This window comes from Salvia splendens, chromosome 19, assembly GCF_004379255.2.
Source record: "Salvia splendens isolate huo1 chromosome 19, SspV2, whole genome shotgun sequence".
Lineage (NCBI taxonomy): Eukaryota > Viridiplantae > Streptophyta > Magnoliopsida > Lamiales > Lamiaceae > Salvia > Salvia splendens.
This window is the reverse complement of record NC_056050.1, coordinates 9,247,199-9,264,986: the sequence shown is the minus strand read 5'-3', so window position 1 is coordinate 9,264,986 and position 17,788 is coordinate 9,247,199. Positions and strand designations below refer to the sequence as shown.

The 17,788-nt window shown below is 41.2% G+C and overlaps 1 protein-coding gene and 1 long non-coding RNA gene across 2 annotated transcripts; both read left to right on the top strand.

Moving 5' to 3' along the window:
- Window positions 1-1,023, top strand: LOC121778996. Its single transcript, XM_042176357.1, has one exon. It carries the CDS (start codon window positions 1-3, stop codon window positions 1,021-1,023), a length of 1,023 nt encoding a protein of 340 aa, XP_042032291.1.
- A 13,994-nt stretch (window positions 1,024-15,017) lies between these two features.
- LOC121778244 lies at window positions 15,018-16,163 on the top strand. Its single transcript, XR_006045639.1, has 2 exons — window positions 15,018-15,767; window positions 15,897-16,163. It is a non-coding gene; the product is annotated as an uncharacterized LOC121778244 (long non-coding RNA).
- The last annotated feature ends 1,625 nt before the right edge of the window (window positions 16,164-17,788 follow it).

Sequence of the window (17,788 nt, the reverse complement as noted above, 5' to 3'; positions counted from 1 at the left end):
ATGGAATTTTTTGAGAAGGTGGAAATTAATCTACCGTTTCTCCAAGCTCTAAGGCTACCCATCTTCAGTAAGTTTATCAAGGAGTTTATCACTGGGAAGACTAAACCTAGCTGCAAAATAGTGAGTAGAGAAACCGTGTCGGCAATGATTCAGAAGAGAAGAATGCCCTCCAAGCGTACTGATCCAGGTATGCTCACTCTCCCCATTTCGATTGGGAACATTAAAGTCGAGCATGCTATGTGTGACCTAGGAGCGTCAATAAATGTATTACCGCTTTCCCTTTATAAGAAACTGGAAGGAATGAGAATGGTTGATACGAAGGTGGTAATTCAATTAGCTGATAGGTCATGCATTAGTCCTGAGGGCGTGTTAGAAAATGTAATAGTCAAGGTGCATGATTTTCTGTACCCCGCTGATTTCCACATTATGAAGATGAGTGAGTACCAGTCTGCTGAGTCCAGCAGAGTGCTTTTAGGAAGACCATTTCTACGCACCACTAAGACAATCATTGATGTTTTTGATGGAACTATTTGCTTAGATTATCATGGAGAAAAGTTCACTTTTAACATTGATGAGGCTATGAAGAAGCTAGTGGATATAGAAAATATGCATGTTGTAGATGTGATTAACCCCCTGGTCCAAGAATTTCTTGAGACAGAATTGATGCAGGAAGAGGTAGAAAATTCGGAATTGAGTCACTCCATTGACAAGGAGGTGGCCAATTGGTGCGAGACAGTAAACACACTGGGAATGACATATGAAGAATTAGCAGATGCAATTCTGGAATTTTGTAAAAGTCCTGAATCTGCCGGGTCCAAAGGATTAACCTGCGTAGCTAATGTGGAAAATTTACCTGAGCCTGAAGGATTAATTACCAAGGAGGTAAAGAAGAACCCACTACCCCAGGAGACAAGTTCAACAAAGAAGGAACTGAAGAGATTGCCCCCAGGTCTCAGATATGCTTATTTGGAAGAGAACGAGATGTTCCCGGTAATCGTCAACAACAACCTAACCAGGGAGTAGGAAGAGGAATTACTGGAAGTGCTCAGGAGGAATAAGAAATTCATAGGATGGACTCTGTCAGACCTGGTGGGAATTAGTCCTGACCTCTGCATGCACCATATTCGCTTGAAGGAGGGAGCGAAGCCCCACCGAGACCCACAAAGAAAGTTGAACTCGAATATGAGAGAAGAAGTCCTGAAGGAAGTACTCAAGCTGCTGTCATTGGGTATCATATACTCCATTCCCGACAGTAAATGGGTAAGCCCAGTCCATATAGTACCTAAAAAGTCGGGAATCCAAGTGGTGACGAATGAGAAAAATGAGTTGGTTCCCACAAGATTAGTAACCGGTTGGCAGATGTGCATTGATTACCTGAAACTAAATGAGGCCACGCGGAAAGACCATTTTCCGTTACCAATCATAGATCAAATGTTGGAAAGATTGGGAGGCAAGAAGTTTTTCTGCTTTCTGGACGGATATAGTGGATACTTCCAGATTTACGTTAATCCAGAAGATCAGGAAAAGACGACCTTCACGTGCCCTTTTGGGACGTACGCATATAGGAGGATGCCCTTTGGATTGTGTAATGCGCCAAACACTTTTCAGAGGTGCATGATGAGTATTTTCTCAGACCTGTTGGAGGAATGCATCGAAGTTTTTATGGATGACTTCACGGTCTACGGGAATTCTTTTGAGGCCTGCCTCGCCAATTTAGATCTGGTATTACAAAGATGCATAGAGAAAAATCTGGTGCTGAATTTTGAGAAGTGCAACCTTATGGTACATGAGGGAATTGTTTTGGGACATGTTGTCTCAGAAAAGGGTATTCATGTGGATAAGGCGAAGGTAGACGTAATCTCAAGGCTTCTGTACCCTACAAATCGGAAGGAGATTAGGGGATTTCTGAGCTATGCTGGGTTCTACCAAAGGTTTATCAAGGACTTTGCAAACATCGTACAACCACTTACCCGCCTCCTACAGAACGATGTAGACTTCAACTTTGACGAGGCATGTCAAGGGGCCTTCCAACTTCTGAAAGAAAGGCTTGTATCAGCCCCTATTATCAGAGCTCCAGACTGGAATTATCCCTTTGAGTTAATGTGTGATACCAGTGATTATGCAGTCGGAGCAGTCCTAGGTCAAAGAATTGAAGGGAGGAACTATGTGATTTTCTACGCATCAAAGACCCTGAATCAAGCCCAGAAAAATTATGACACCACAGAAAAGGGGTTAAAGCCGAATGCTAGAGAGGAGGCCATGGACGAACACTATGCTTTAGAATGGAAACGGAAGGGGAAACACATAGCTGAACCCACTCCCAAGAAACCCTGCCAAACACCTGCCAGTTTGGGAGTCCAAGAGGCTGATCCCGAAACTATTGTGGTCCCTTTCGAGCAGCTATCTGATCCAGAGATATCATGGACCGATGATGAGGATGAAGTAGAGATGGACAACCCCAAGGAAGAGGAGGGGGCATTCGAGAGGATAGAAATTCTGTTGACTAAGAGGTTGCTGTATGACATGGCCAGATTTGAGGATCCTAAGCAAAGTGCAGCGTACGCAGGGCGCGAGTCTAGCGGGAAGATGGCTAAGTCAAGAAGGAAGTTGTGTCTTGAGGACTTAAAGGATTTAGGTGTGGATGAAAAGTTCGTCAATTACTTTGAGCAAATTGGATTTCAATGGCTCTTGAGCGACTTTACCGAAGAGGTTCCGGTGACTCTGGCCAGAGAATTCTTTACAACCTTCACGTTCAAATCCACCGGAGATCCAGATGCAGATTCTATCTCCTTCCAGTTGTTCAACCAAGAATTCTTATTAAGTATCAGAGAATTTTCCCTGCGGTTGGGCCTTTTTACATTAGATGAGGTTGAACAAGGTGAATGGGATGAGAGAGCCATTGGCCTGCCCAAGAAGACAAGGGGGTTCAACGTAGATGACGCCTGGAGAACAGTGGCCCACAAAAGAGGAGGGAAATTTAAGACAAGCTGCTCGAAAGGGGCACACATCACTGACTCTTCCCTCAGATTAGCCCAGGTTTACATTGGATACAACCTCTTAGGGCAAGTTGGGGTCACTCTCACCACACCCGAACTCTATTTCATGTGGTGCATGGTCAATGGAGTAAAGGTACATTTGGGCTATTGGATAGCCCATGCTTGCCATATGGTTCGAACTCATCCTGATCGCCACCTCTTTACATGTAACCTGCTTGGAGCGTTCCTCAAGAGAAACATAGTGATGAAAATCTCTGATACAATCACCGACCTGCCCATGTGTGACACCTCTGGGAGTTTTGATCTCCCTTTCTTCTTTAATAAGGGACTCACTTTGTGTTAGTGTTTGAGCTCATCAAGATCGGATTGAGCTGGTGGAAGAATCAAGTCAGGAAATAGCCGTTGGGAACCAAAACAGGAACTAGCCGTTGGAAACGGTTATAACCGTGTTCGGCCAAAGGAAGCTGTTCGGCAAAAGGAAGCTGTTCAGCAATTGGAAGCTGTTCGGCAAAGGAAGCTGTTCGGCGGTTTTCTTGATCGATACTTCTTAAGGGAGTTGCGATTCATTCCGGAACTAACAACAACAGAAATCAAAAGTGATAGAGAGAGAATTCAAGAGAGGAAGTGTTATCTTTCAGCTGTGCGTTTTTAGCTCTCGAAGCAAGAAGTTTTCGGGCGAGTTGAGGGTTTTCCATCTTGTAAATTCTTGAGAGTTTTGAGTGCTCTTATGTTTGTAATTTCTCGAGTGATCAATAAAGAAACACACCAGATTCTGCCCGTGGATGTAGGCTTACGCCGAACCACGTAATTCGCTTGTGTTCTTCCTTGCATGTTGTCATTTCATTAATTTGCATTTCGATCATCACAACCGTAGGTTCGTTCTTCACAACGTGGCGCCGTCTGTGGGAAATTCGTCCACTGAATTGATCGAGAAGGCATAAAGTTTTGGGAGTTCTTTCTTTGTTTCCTCAAGAAGGCGCTCAACCTGTTTGAATAATGGCTGCAGCAAGGTTTGATGTTGAAAAGTTCACAGGCCGAAATGATTTTGGCCTATGGAGGCTGAAGATGAAAGCAATCTTGATGCAACAGGGTTTATGGGAAACCTTAAATGGTGGAGGCAGTAATGAGGAGAAGAAGCCCGAGCTTGATGAAAAGGAGAAGGCAAAGGCTCAAGACAGAGAGTACAAGGCATATAGTACCTTGATACTCAACCTCAATGACAGAGTCCTCAGAGAAGTTTCAAAGGAGGAGACAGCGGCTGGAGTTTGGTCCAAGTTGGAGTCATTATACATGGCCAAATCCTTGGCAAATCGGCTGCACCTGAAGCAGAAACTTCTCACTTTCAAGATTGCTGATGGAAAAGGTGTGTTGGAACAGCTCGAAGAATTTGGGAAATGCATCGATGATCTTGAGAACATTGATGAAGAGATTAAAGATGAGGACAAGGCTCTGATGTTGTTGAATTCCTTGCCACCAAGTTATGAGCATTTCAAGGATGCTATACTTCTTGGTAGAGAGTCCAAGATTGGATATGAAGAGGTGTACTCTGCTCTAAAGCTCAAGGAAATCCAGAAATCTAATCCAAAGTCCATTGAAATGGTGTCTGAGAGTCTGAGTGTTGCTGATCACAAGAAGAATGTGAAAAGAAAGTCACAGAAGAAGCCATGGAAAAACAAGACAGCTGACTGGAAAGAGACCAGATCATGCCATCACTGCAAGAAACCAGGCCACATAAAGAAGAATTGTTGGGTTTGGAAGAAGAAGCAGGCCGAGGAGGAGAATGGCAAGAACAATGCTGATATTGCAGAAGAGTTGGTGGTCCCGGAGGCTCTGTGTGTGACTGAGGACATGGAAGAACTTCCATGGATCATGGATTCTGGATGTAGCTTCCACATGTGTCCAATTAGAAGTCCTTCTTCAGCTATAGCTTTTGACACTCCTGATCAGAGATGGTATGGAAGGGCCATGGATTATTCGAATATGAAGATTTTTGGTTGTATGGCTTATGCACACATCAGGCAAAGTAAGTTGGAGCCAAGGGCCTTGAGATGTGTGATGATTGGATACCAAAAGGGAGTGAAGGGCTACAGACTGTGGTGCATAGAGCCAGGAAATCAGAAAGTTATTATCTCTAGAGATGTGCAATTTGAAGAAAGTAGGATGCCATTTCTGGAAAAGGCTCAAGAGAGCCAGAGGCCATCTCATTCTGAGAAAGAACCAGAGCCTGAGAGGATGGTGGAGATGGGTGTTCCAGAACCTGAGGAGGCTGAGGAATCAGTTCAGGTGGAGGTTTCTGGAGCAGATAGAATTGCTGAGCCTGAACAGCAGATGGGAAATCATAGTGAACAAGAAGAAGCAGATGCTGATGTCTTGAACCCTGAAGAAGAGCAGCAGGATTTGGGTGACTATGTTCTAGCCAGAGATAGGGTCAGAAGAATCCCTAAACCATCTACAAGATACAGTGAAGAAGAATACTTGCTATATGCACTATGTGTTGCAGAAAACATAGAGTATGCAGAGCCTTCAAGCTTCAAGGAAGCTATGAGTTCTAAGGAGAGCAAGCAGTGGATGGAGGCTATGATAGATGAAATACAGTCCCTGATCAAGAACAAGACATGGGTGCTTGTGAAGAGACCTTCCACACAAAAACCAGTGAGTTGTAAGTGGATATACAAGAAAAAGTTGGAGGTTGGGAACAAGATTAGGTTCAAGGCTAGGCTTGTAGCTCGGGGGTTCACACAAGAGGAGGGAATAGACTATAATGAAGTATTTTCTCCAGTGGTAAAGCATGCCTCAATAAGAATTTTGCTAGCTATAGTTGCTCAAAGAAGTTGGTTTTTGGACCAACTTGATGTGAAGACAGCCTTTCTTCATGGAGAGCTTGAGGAAACTATATACATGAATCAGCCAGAGGGATTTGTGATACATGGGAGTGAAGATAAGGTTTGTCTACTAAAGAAAAGTCTATACGGTTTGAAGCAAGCAAGTAGACAATGGCATATCAAGTTTGATGAACATATGCAGAGTATGGGATTTATAAATTCCAGATATGATAGTTGTGTCTACTTCAAATCAAAGTCTGAGGGACCTGCTGTGTATTTGCTATTATATGTAGACGACATCTTGCTTGCTGGACCAGATAGACAGGAGCTAGATAGGGTGAAAGCCTTATTGAAAAAGGGATTTGAAATCAAGGATCTGGGGAGTGCTAGCAAGATTTTGGGAATGGATATATTCAGAAATGCAGATAAGAGGGTGTTGTGGTTGTCCCAAGAAGGCTACATTCAGAAAGTACTGCGCAAATATCAGATTGACAAGAGTAGAACAACCTCAGTGCCACTATCACAACAGACTAAGCTGTCCAAATCACAATGTCCCAGAAATCAGCAAGAAGAAAGAGAGATGAGCCAGATACCTTATTCCAACATAGTTGGGAGTGTGATGTATATGATGATATGCACAAGGCCTGATATTTCTCATGCGGTAAGCGTGGTGAGCAGATACATGTCCTGTCCGGGAAGAGAGCACTGGTTGGCTTTGAAAGGGATTCTCAAGTATCTCAAAGGAAGTAGTGATCTGGGAATAATGTTCAAATCAGAGAATGAAGGAGATAAGGATAGCATTATTGGGTTTTGCGATTCAGATTATGCAGCTAACCTTGATAATAGGCGCTCACAATCTGGGTACATATTTACCTTGTTCGGCTCCGCGGTGAGCTGGAAGTCTAATCTCCAATCCGTGGTGGCTCTATCGACGACGGAGGCAGAGTATATAGCTCTTGCTGAGGCAGTAAAGGAAAGCTTCTGGCTTAGGGGTATAGTTGGTGATTTTGGGGTGAAGCAAGAGAATGTTGTGATCAAGTGCGACAGCAATAGCGCGATTTGTCTCTCGAAACATCAGACATATCATGAACGCAGCAAACATATAGACGTGAGGCTGCATTTCATTCGAGATGAGGTTGAGAAGGGTGCGGTGAAGATTGAGAAGGTCAGCACCGAGCACAATGCGGCTGATGCACTTACTAAAGCCCTACCAAGATCCAAGTTCCGACATTGCTTGGATTTGGTTGGGGTGGTCCGAAATTTGTAAGTATGGGAAGGAAGGTGGAACTGGTGGTGATGGATCTTAGATTGCTCAAAGGTGGAGGATTTGTTAGTGTTTGAGCTCATCAAGATCGGATTGAGCTGGTGGAAGAATCAAGTCAGGAAATAGCCGTTGGGAACCAAAACAGGAACTAGCCGTTGGAAACGGTTATAACCGTGTTCGGCCAAAGGAAGCTGTTCGGCAAAAGGAAGCTGTTCAGCAATTGGAAGCTGTTCGGCAATTGGAAGCTGTTCAGCAATTGGAAGCTGTTCGGCAATTGGAAGCTGTTCAGCAATTGGAAGCTGTTCGGCAATTGGAAGCTGTTCGGCAAAAGGAAGCTATTCGGCAATTGGAAGCTGTTCGGCAAAGGAAGCTGTTCGGCGGTTTTCTTGATCGATACTTCTTAAGGGAGTTGCGATTCATTCCGGAACTAACAACAACAGAAATCAAAAGTGATAGAGAGAGAATTCAAGAGAGGAAGTGTTATCTTTCAGCTGTGCGTTTTTAGCTCTCGAAGCAAGAAGTTTTCGGGCGAGTTGAGGGTTTTCCATCTTGTAAATTCTTGAGAGTTTTGAGTGCTCTTATGTTTGTAATTTCTCGAGTGATCAATAAAGAAACACACCAGATTCTGCCCGTGGATGTAGGCTTACGCCGAACCACGTAATTCGCTTGTGTTCTTCCTTGCATGTTGTCATTTCATTAATTTGCATTTCGATCATCACAACCGTAGGTTCGTTCTTCACACTTTGCTTAAGGATGGTGAAGTCCAATTTTACGAAGGTGGAGGACAGGAAGTAGTGGCTGTACAGCAAGCCCAAGAAAATGAAGAGGCGTCGACGGCTAAGGAAAGTGAGGATGACTGGAAGAAACGGATGGAAGCAATGTTGGTCATGCTTGGCGAGGCTGCTGACTCACAGAGGCGAATTAGTGAGATTCAGACGAGGAAAATGACCCAGGCCATTGATGTCATGCTAAGAATGATAGATGTGGTCGAACGACGAATCACTTCAGCACAACCGCCCATTGCTACCCCTGTTCAGCGAGCAACAGTTCAACCAGCCGGCCCACCAGAATAGAGCAGAAGGAAGGATGCAACACCACCTCCACCCAGAGGAGTAGCCTGGATGCCTGGTCCCAGCAGGGACCAGGGCCAGAATTGATTCGACACCCCCGAATAACCAAGTAATTTTAATTTATGCTTTATTTTTTGTTTTAGTCTAGTTTTCTTTTTAGTATGCATGCTAGGGTGTTGTTTTTCTTATGCTTTCTTCCACTTAGGCCATGGTTTGGCCTAAGTGTGAGAAGTTTGTGTGCTTAGTATGTGTTGTTTTCTATGTTTCTTGTGTATCTGCTCACACTTAGCCCAGACTTGGCCTAAGTGTGAGAAGATTGTTTTGTATGTAATTTGTTGTGTTTTGCCTCCTTACACTTAGCCCTATGCTTGGTCTAAGTCTGAGAAGTTTGTGCTTTGTGTTTTTTCTGCTTTTCTGTCTATGTCGCCACTAGCTGCCCTGCTTTCCACTTCATGAGGATTGCTTGGGAACAAGCATAAACGAAGTAGGAGGGGGGAAGCAGTTAGTGTCATGTACATATTCTGTTAGGTCTAAGAATTAGTAGAAGTTTTTTTTTAGGATCTGTGTTTATGCATAACTGGTATAATAAATAGCAAAAACCCCTTAGGGAGAGTAATTGAAGAGAGAATACATGCTAATTTGTGAATCTATTTTTTCATTGGAAAAGAATATATAGAGTTTTACAGTATTCAATCACTCGAAAGGTGATTTCTAGTATACAAAACCCTAACAGTCTCCCACTTATACTCAAAACAGCTTTCGAGTATACAAAACCCTAACAGTCTCCCATTTTTATTCTCCGTACGTTTATAATCTCACAAATTTAGCCCTTCCAATTCGTTCAACAATGACCATTTACTCTTCTGTAGCAGAATTCCTAAAGGTCTAAACATAATTTTAAAAAATGTAGAAAATTTTTGAAGAAGGAAGACTGGAAAAATTATATATATTGGGTAGGGGCTTAAGCCCCACACTTCTTCTTACTAGTTATGCCCTTGTGCACACTCTAACCAATCCAAACAAAAATTATTCGAATAAAATAAAAATCATAGTTAAAGTACCCAAACTAACATAAACATCAAAATAAGTACCTACTTTTGGAGAGTGGGTGTACAAAAATGCCCTTTAGGCTTTTGGGGGCGTTTTTATCTGAAATTTTGGTCAAAAAGTGAAAAAGCACATTAAATGAGCAAGTTGTATAGTATAGGAACCGCAAATAATATTCTGCAAGTATGGAGACCGCAAATGTTTGTTGCTGAAAGTATAGAGCCTAAAAAAATAATTCACTCTATTTTCTTTTTTTTTAACATACCAGACAAACTAAACTGCAAATTTAATCTATGTACCGATTTACTCATTTGCTATCTTTAATTAATTTTATCTACAGACATGGTAAAAGAAAATTGTGCATTATTAATTCTGTCCTTGAAAAATGATTTTTTTAAATGACACAAATTCACAATTAATAAAGTAAAAAAGAATAACTGGAAATGTAAGAGAGATGAAAAGAAAAATGAGTAGAATAAGAGATATGAAGATAATACGTAGTGGAAGTAGTGTTAGTGGATTGTGTAGTTCATGTCCTAAAATAGGAACTTTAGAAAGTTTCTATTTTTAAGAGATGACCCAAAATGAAAATAGTTTCTTTTTCAAAGGACGGAGGCAGTATTTCATACTACTCTCTACGTAAAAGAAATGGTCTCATTTGTAGACGAAACGAGTTTTTAATGTGAAATTAGTAAAGTAAGTAAAGGAGAAAAAGTGGGTAAATTAAAAGAGATGAGAGAAAAAGTGGGTAAATATGTGAGAAATTTCCTTTCTTTAGAAATTGGACTATTTTTCGTGGGCAAAAAAATTTATTATTTTAACCCTTTTCTTTTTTTTAAACTCAAAAAAAGATATTTTTGTCTATTAATACTATACATACTCTCTTTGTCCTATAAAAATATATGCACTTTGTATTTTCGTCCATCCCACAAAAATTATGCATTCCATATTTCGAAAGTTATCCAATTTATTACCCATATATATCAACTTATTTACAACTTATATATCCATTAAAACACTAATAATAATGTGGGTCCCACTATCAAGTAATAATACTTTAGTTACCTTTTTTGTCTATCTCTTTAATTTTGTCTTAATTTTTGTGTCATATTAATTGCTCATATTTTAATGAAACAGAGGAAGAAGTATATTTAGACGATACTTGAAATAATAATTAATTTATTAAATAGTAGTTGCACTTTCTTTGTAATTTATTTTTATCAATTTTTTTTTCTTTTTTTTCATAAGAAGGTCGTAAAACTTTCGAAGCCCAAGCCCAAATGATATTGGGCTACTGCCTAAAGGCTTTAGTTATCCTGTCAGTATAATATATTAAGCCCTGTTTGGTACATAGTTAGGAGTACTTAAATATTTAAAAATCATATATTAAATTATTTAGTTTTGGATGACTAAATTATCATTATCACTATGGGTGCATTATATTGTTAACTTTTTAAATTACTAACTTTGTTAACTCATCAACGCAGTGCATTAAAAATGTCAACACAATGACATTAAAATGCCAACACATAATGTCAACAAAATATATTGAAATATCAATAAAAGTATGTGTTGATATATTAATGTCATCGTGTTGACATTTTTAATACACTGCGTTGATGAATTAGCAGAATTAGCAACTTAAGAAAGTTTGTTAGGTTTGGTATACTGAAAAGCATGTTTCGAGCAAGTTCGCGCGAATAGAATCTTGCTTGTATACGAAAAACTCTACAATCCACTTTTAATCCGATTCAGTATTATTCGAGCCGTATCGCACGAATAGGATCGGTATATTATTACATTATGTTTGCTTGTGCATTTATAAGATGTTTTATAAACATTTAATTGCATAAAAAGCAAACAAAGCCTAAGTCTTTTGTTTAGTAGACTGGTTGTGGGCATCGTTGTCACGACCACAACTCCCTAGTACTAGTGAGCGTAGCTATTTCGTAACTAAATTAATCTCATCAATCATAACTCAACGCAAAAGGATAATTAACTCGAGGAAAAAGTCTTGATGGCGAATGGGTACAAAATCAAGTCATAATCAGAGTAATGAACCAATTACATAAATTTTCCTAGCACATTATTTAAATGCAGCAGAAGGTTCCAAGATAAAATAGTATGTATGGAGACATACTATTTCAACTACCTAGCTACATATTAACGAGTTCCTCTCATAACCTTCATCACCTCGATCACGTTCAACCTGCACGTTAGAAAAATAAACATTCAGGGCTGAGTATTTGATATACTCAGTGAACACCGTGCCAAAATATTTCTAGTTAATTGTCAGCCATAGTTGAGTGAACACGGGGTTTTTATTTTAAAAGGGCCAAGTCACTAAATACTTTTCATTTCATCAAATTGATTGCGCAATCACATAAACATAGTACCATATCTGTACTTATGTGAACCGGGAATGTAGCCACATTCCACGACGGTCACTGGACCGGCCAACTCGAAAGCTAGCACACAGTCCCCATATGTGTACATTAGTCCGAATAAGGTTTTCGGCCCTACTGGAACCCGAATTCGATTTAACATGTCTGGCATGGCTAAGCAGATAGGTAATCGTAAAACAAAACATGGCATGACAACATATTTAAAACATAATCACATTTTCATACAAAATCACGTTTTGAAAAGAATGCCCACCTCGTTTGCTTAATCTCTCAATTGAACGTCCCTTGGCTTGATCTCACTTGACGTGCGACGACGCCCCTTTTTAAACATTAAGTATATTTAAATTAGACTTAAGTAACTATTTATTTAGCGTGCATGCATTCCTAAGCGTGTGATCTTTTTTTTTTCTTTTTCCTAAATCCATAAAATCCTTAAGTATTAATTAAATCAAGTTATTTAATTTATTTGGGAATTTGCCGAATTAGTTGAGCATTAATTAAATTCCGAAAATTTTATCTTTATTGCCATGAAATTAACTAGCTGCTTCCATCATTTCATTTGACAACATTAGGACGGCCTATAATTTAATTCAATGTTTTTGCCATACAAGTATTTTAATTAGTAGCCCCCTCCATATTTTGTCTTATTAATGGTGCAACATAAATTAATCCTCTTGGATTAAAATACTTAATTGGATTAAAATACTTACTTGGATTAAAATGGTAAAAGTCCAATTTAACTATTTGTTGGACAAAGTATTAAAAGACTAACACTTTTCGTGGCTCAAGGGAAATTAAATTTCATGGCCCCTAATTTATTTAAAATCTCAGTGGCCCAAATTAGCTTAAAGGTAATGGCCCAAATTCGAATTCTTCTTTTAAAAGAAACGAAGATGGCCCAATTAAATTTTGGAGTCATGGCCCAAGTATTTTAATTGAGGTGGCCCTTATTCAGTTAAATTGTGGCCCATTTCAAATTTTAAAAGAAGAAGGCCCAAATTCAATGTACTCCCTTCCCACCGTCGGCTCCTCCTCATTCCACAATCCCAAAACAAATTCCAAAAACCCTAACTCCTCAAATTCTCACCAAAATCGGCAGCCCTTCTCCCTTCTTGCCCCTCTCGACCGGCGGTATTGCCGCCGTCACCGGCGTGCGACGCCTCACCGTTGGTCGTCTCTCCCTCTCAAGCTCTACGTCACTTCTAGGTTTTGATTTTTCTTAAACGATTTCCTATTCAAACCCTATGAAAACCCCGATCGCCGCCGCCCTCAAGCTCCGGAGAGTGTAGGCAGCTCCTTCGAGGTTCGTCACTCCCCAGCGACACCGTCATGACGGCAGCGCCGTTCTTTTACCTCGGACACCGCCGCCGCCCTTCGTTCGTTTCGGCGTCTCAGCGCCGTTGATCTTGCCGTCCTGGTGCCATCGGGGCAGAAGAATGGGGCGTCGCCTCTCGGACGGGAAAACCGCCGTCGAGCCTGGATCAGGGCGGCTGTCCGGCGTGATGCGAGGCGCGTGCTTCGACAGCGGCTTCGCCGCCTCTCCTCCGTGACGCAGCAGCTAAGTCCCTTACTCAGCTCGTTACGTTTTCCTTAGATGAAATTGGTTCTTGTTACACGATTTAGAATTTGGGCAGATTATGGTGTTTCTTCTATGTGCTTCAAATTAGAGCTTGAACTGTAAATTCTTGAGCATATCGCCTAGTCTTATTATGCTAGTTCCAGTAGATCCCTATAAGGCATTTGAACAGAATTTTTAATCGATTCTGAGTTATTGGCTATTGCTACTATTTCTAGTGTTTCTAGATTGTACTTGATGATGTTGCTACTTGTGATGCTTCCTAATTGATGAAAAGGTGATGGTTTTTACCTCTTGTGGGGGATAGTTGCTGTTACTTTTAGGCTTCGAAATTCGGCCACCTATGGGGTAGGAGTTTCCTGCAGTGCTCTGCAGAGTGCTTCACTCGGGCTCTCCTCTTCCAACTTGGTATGGGACTGAATATCGAAATGTGAAGGTAGGGATTTGATAAGTATGAAGGGGCTGCCTATATAGAGGAGATTGTGTACTCGTGAGGATCTGATTAGCTGCTGTATTCTTCCTTTATCCTACAACACTTTAACGACACCTTAGAGCATATCCAGTGGTTCTGGACATGCAATAGCCCTCTTATAGCCTTGCCACTGCCACATCATCAGCACTAAAATCCTCCTGCCACATCATCTGGACATGCAACTAGACAAGCAACTGGACATGCAATAGCCCAGCCACATCACTCAATTATGAAAAACAAACAATTAACAATCACACAAAATACGGAATTAAATATACGACATATATATGCGAAAATATACTATTTTCATTTAAATTAAAAAGTACATTTAAAAAAATTACATAATTTTAAATAAAAACTAAAGCCTTGCAATCCTCCGCGTCCACAACTCTTCAATTAAATCCTTTTGGAGTCGAATATGAGCATCCGTTTGACGCATGTCGGCATTTGCTTGGAGGAGGGCTTCTTCATCGTAAGGTACCCTACCTCGTACGTTGGCGACGGCGACACCGTGGCTTGGACCTGCTTCATTATCGTCGTTGGCCCAATTAGTCAGTTGTACACCTTCATCTTCGACAATCATGTTGTGCATGATAATACATGCGTACATTATATCAGCAATGCAGTCGACATTCCACAAACGCGTTGGTCCCTTAATTGCAGCCCATCGAGCCTGAAGCACACCAAATGCGCGCTCCACGTCCTTTCGCGCCGACTCCTGCCGCGTCGCAAAGTAGTCCTTCGCATCTGATGCGCACCGGATCGTCTTCACAAAGACGAGCCACCTAGGGTATATCCCATCCGCCAAGTAATAGCCCATATCATGCTGGTTGCCGTTGGCGACAAAATTGATGGCCAGACCGACGCCCTGGCACTGCTCGTTGAAAAGGGGGCGACGAGTTGAGGACGTTTAGGTCGTTCCAGGCAGCGGGACAGTTCTTCCACTCCCAATGCATACAATCTATGCTGCCTAACATTCCCGGGAACCCATGCTGATCCTCGTGCATCCGCAGCAGATCCCGACAATCTTCGGGGGTAGGCTTTCGGAGATACTGATCACCGAATACTTCAATCACGCCCTGACAGAAATACTTCATGCATTCAATGGCAGTCGTCTCACAGATGTGGAGGTATTCGTCCCACATGTTTGCCGAAGTCCCGTAGGCCAACTGTCTGATTGCCGCAGTGCACTTTTGAATAGGGGTGTGGCCGGGTCTGCCAGCCGCTTCGTGCCTGAAGCGGAAATACAGATATCGATGCTCCAAAGCGTTAACAATACGCACAAACAAGTCCCGCCTCATCCTAAAACGACGCTTGAAATGGTTGGCGTTAAAACGCGGCTCCTCTGCGAAGTAATCTGTGAACAGGCGCTGATGTGCAGCTACATTATCACGATCAACCACTTCTCGACGGTGGACAACTGGCCCTGGGCGTGGTACCACCGGCTGCATATAACTCTGCAGCCATCGATCAACCTCACGGCTCGTATAGGTATCTAGGTCTTCGTTCATCATATGCTCGTACTCATCAGCATCTCCACCACGGCCACCACCACTACCACCGACATTACTCATTTCTCGTTGTTGATCTTGTACAAAAATTAAGATAGAGAGAGTACTCGTTAAAACAAGTGGTGCGAATGAAAAGGACGTCCAAAGCGCGTATGTATAGTGTTTCGAAAAATAAAAAAAAAATTAAAAATCTGACGCCGGTATGACGCCGATCCGGGACCTACAATGGCGCTGTGCGGATCGGCGTGAGAATCGGCGTCAGCCCAAGAATCGGTGTGGGCATGCCGATTTTGACGCCGATTTCGCCGACGCCGGCTTCAATGGTTCGGCGTCAGCACCGGCGTCCGCGAAAAATCGGCGTGCCGGTGCTGACGCCGCCATTGGAGATTCTCTTATGGATGCTTAGTACCTTAGTTCATTTATGGAATTCGTTTCTTGTGGCAGGTGCACAAGAATGGCAGAGCTTGTGTGACTGAAACTCACGGCTATTGCAGTTGAAGGACTGCTCTGTTGTCTCGTGGCAGCCCTTACTTAGGCTGGGAAGTGCAGGAGGTGCAGCCCCTCATTCTTGCCTATTTTGGAAAGTTTTGGTCTTCATCAAAAAGTAGTATTGTCCCCTACCTTCACTCACTTTGTTTGATAGTTAATGACACTTAATTTGCTTTGTTTGGTGTTGTTTGCAGCTGAATTGTTTTGATGACACTTAATTTGCTTTGTTTGGTGTTGTTTGCAGCTGAATTGTTTTGATGGAGTGGAGGAGTAGTTGGCTGGAATGGCCTCTCGCGTCACGGTTTGTTGCTCTTGGCCCGACGGCCGATCGAAGACAAGGTTGCGGTGCGGTGTGCCTTGGCTCGGAAAGACTCAAGCATTCTCACTTAATATTCCTCGTGTTGTCTTCCTTCATTTTCATTATTATACATTTGTAAGCTAGGACGTAGTTCGGGATGTAATACGTTGTATTTTATTCACTTAAGGAATAAACGAACACACTTCCATTTTATTCGATCCTTGCTCGTTTCTTTAAATTTCCATATTTATGTTATTTATAAATCGTGAAATTCGACCGTAGGAATTGTATAATTATCGTACTTAAAGTATTTAGGAAGAGGCATTTGTTTCTCGACTCTTTAATTATTTCCTAAGGTTCGGGTAATTAGATCATGGCCATCACAGTCGTCCACTTTAAGGTAACTACAGTGGGTTCTATGCAATGCTTTGTAAAAGAGAAAGAAGACCCATCGTGAATGGTTGCAAAGCCAGTCCGATTATTTATAAGCCTTATTGAAATAAGATGACGTTGGTGTGATATAGCACTGAATGGATCTAACAGCAAGACGTGTCTTTATGCTATAAATAAATATTTCTTAATCTACATATGTTAGCATTGAGGATACAATATTGATTATCCACTACTTTGACTTATCAAATGGTGCAGATTTTTCGCAATCCAATAATCCTGATAATTGGGTAGTGGTGATTAATATCTAGCGGTACTAGGATTGCTATTATGTTGAATCTGCGCGAGGTGAGTCTCGTTTGATAATGTCCTCAAGAGGAGCTCGAATAAGGTTTTATTATTCGGAAATTGGCCAGTTGGAATTTAATCATTCCATGAATAATAAATAAGTGTTTCTTGCTAAGTCCACTCTTGGAATTAATAAGATGTTAATTAATTAAGTCCATAGCAGACTTCAATTAATTAATGGACATTTGTATCTTAAGCGCGAGAAATAAACATTTAAATAAAATGGAAACTCGGATTACTTGTAATTTCGGATTTGGATGGGCAGTGCAATATTATTTCTATAGTGGCGGCTAATAATATTTCAATATAAGCTTGTATTAAATTGTGAGTTCAATTTAATTAGTAAAAAGCTAATTGAAGAATAAATTGTGGGTTCAATATAACCGGGATAAGGCCACATCCAAATGTCCATAGATCCTTGACTGAGCCAAATATGAACTTAATATAAATAGGAGAATAAATGATATACAAAATTATTTTTTTAGTAGTAATTTTCGTCCCCCTCTGTTTTTGGAGCTCGAAAATTCTCTCAGCTCTCCTCCGTGGTATTTTTCTGTCTTCTTTATTCGAGTCCTAGTATTTTGATAAGCTCAGCCCATACTGATTTCGGAATACAGTTCAGGAACCAGATAGAAGATCTGTGGTCTAGTATTGAAGATCATCGTGGATAAGGCGCGAGCAATCTACGATTCTTTAGAGAATCAAATCGGTAACTCTATACAGATCTACATTTGTAAGAATGACTTTAATCTGCAATTTTAGGTTTGTATTCAACGACTCTTTCAATGATGTTTGTAATCAATTGTTTGTGGAGATAAAATTGTTATGACGTGCACGCTATTGTGGGTTGGTCTCGTTCCTCATTGTTGTCCGCAATGAGGAAATTATGATTGTTGGATTTAGGGTTTAGGGTTTACAATTGGGGATTCAATCAATTCAGACTGCCTCGTTTCAATTTACTATGCCATTGGATAGCTTCCGGAAGCTGCCCTTAGGCCTGATGAGTGATTTGTTAATTTGACAAAATTTTATTTGATGCAGTAGGAATTGTGACGAACCATGTTTCAAGAAATGCAGCTATGATTCAATTGATGGTGGAG

What these genes read in the sequence shown, in the direction of transcription:
- LOC121778996 (XM_042176357.1), top strand. Translation starts at nt 1, where the DNA reads ATGGAATTTTTTGAGAAGGTGGAAATTAATCTACCGTTTCTCCAAGCT.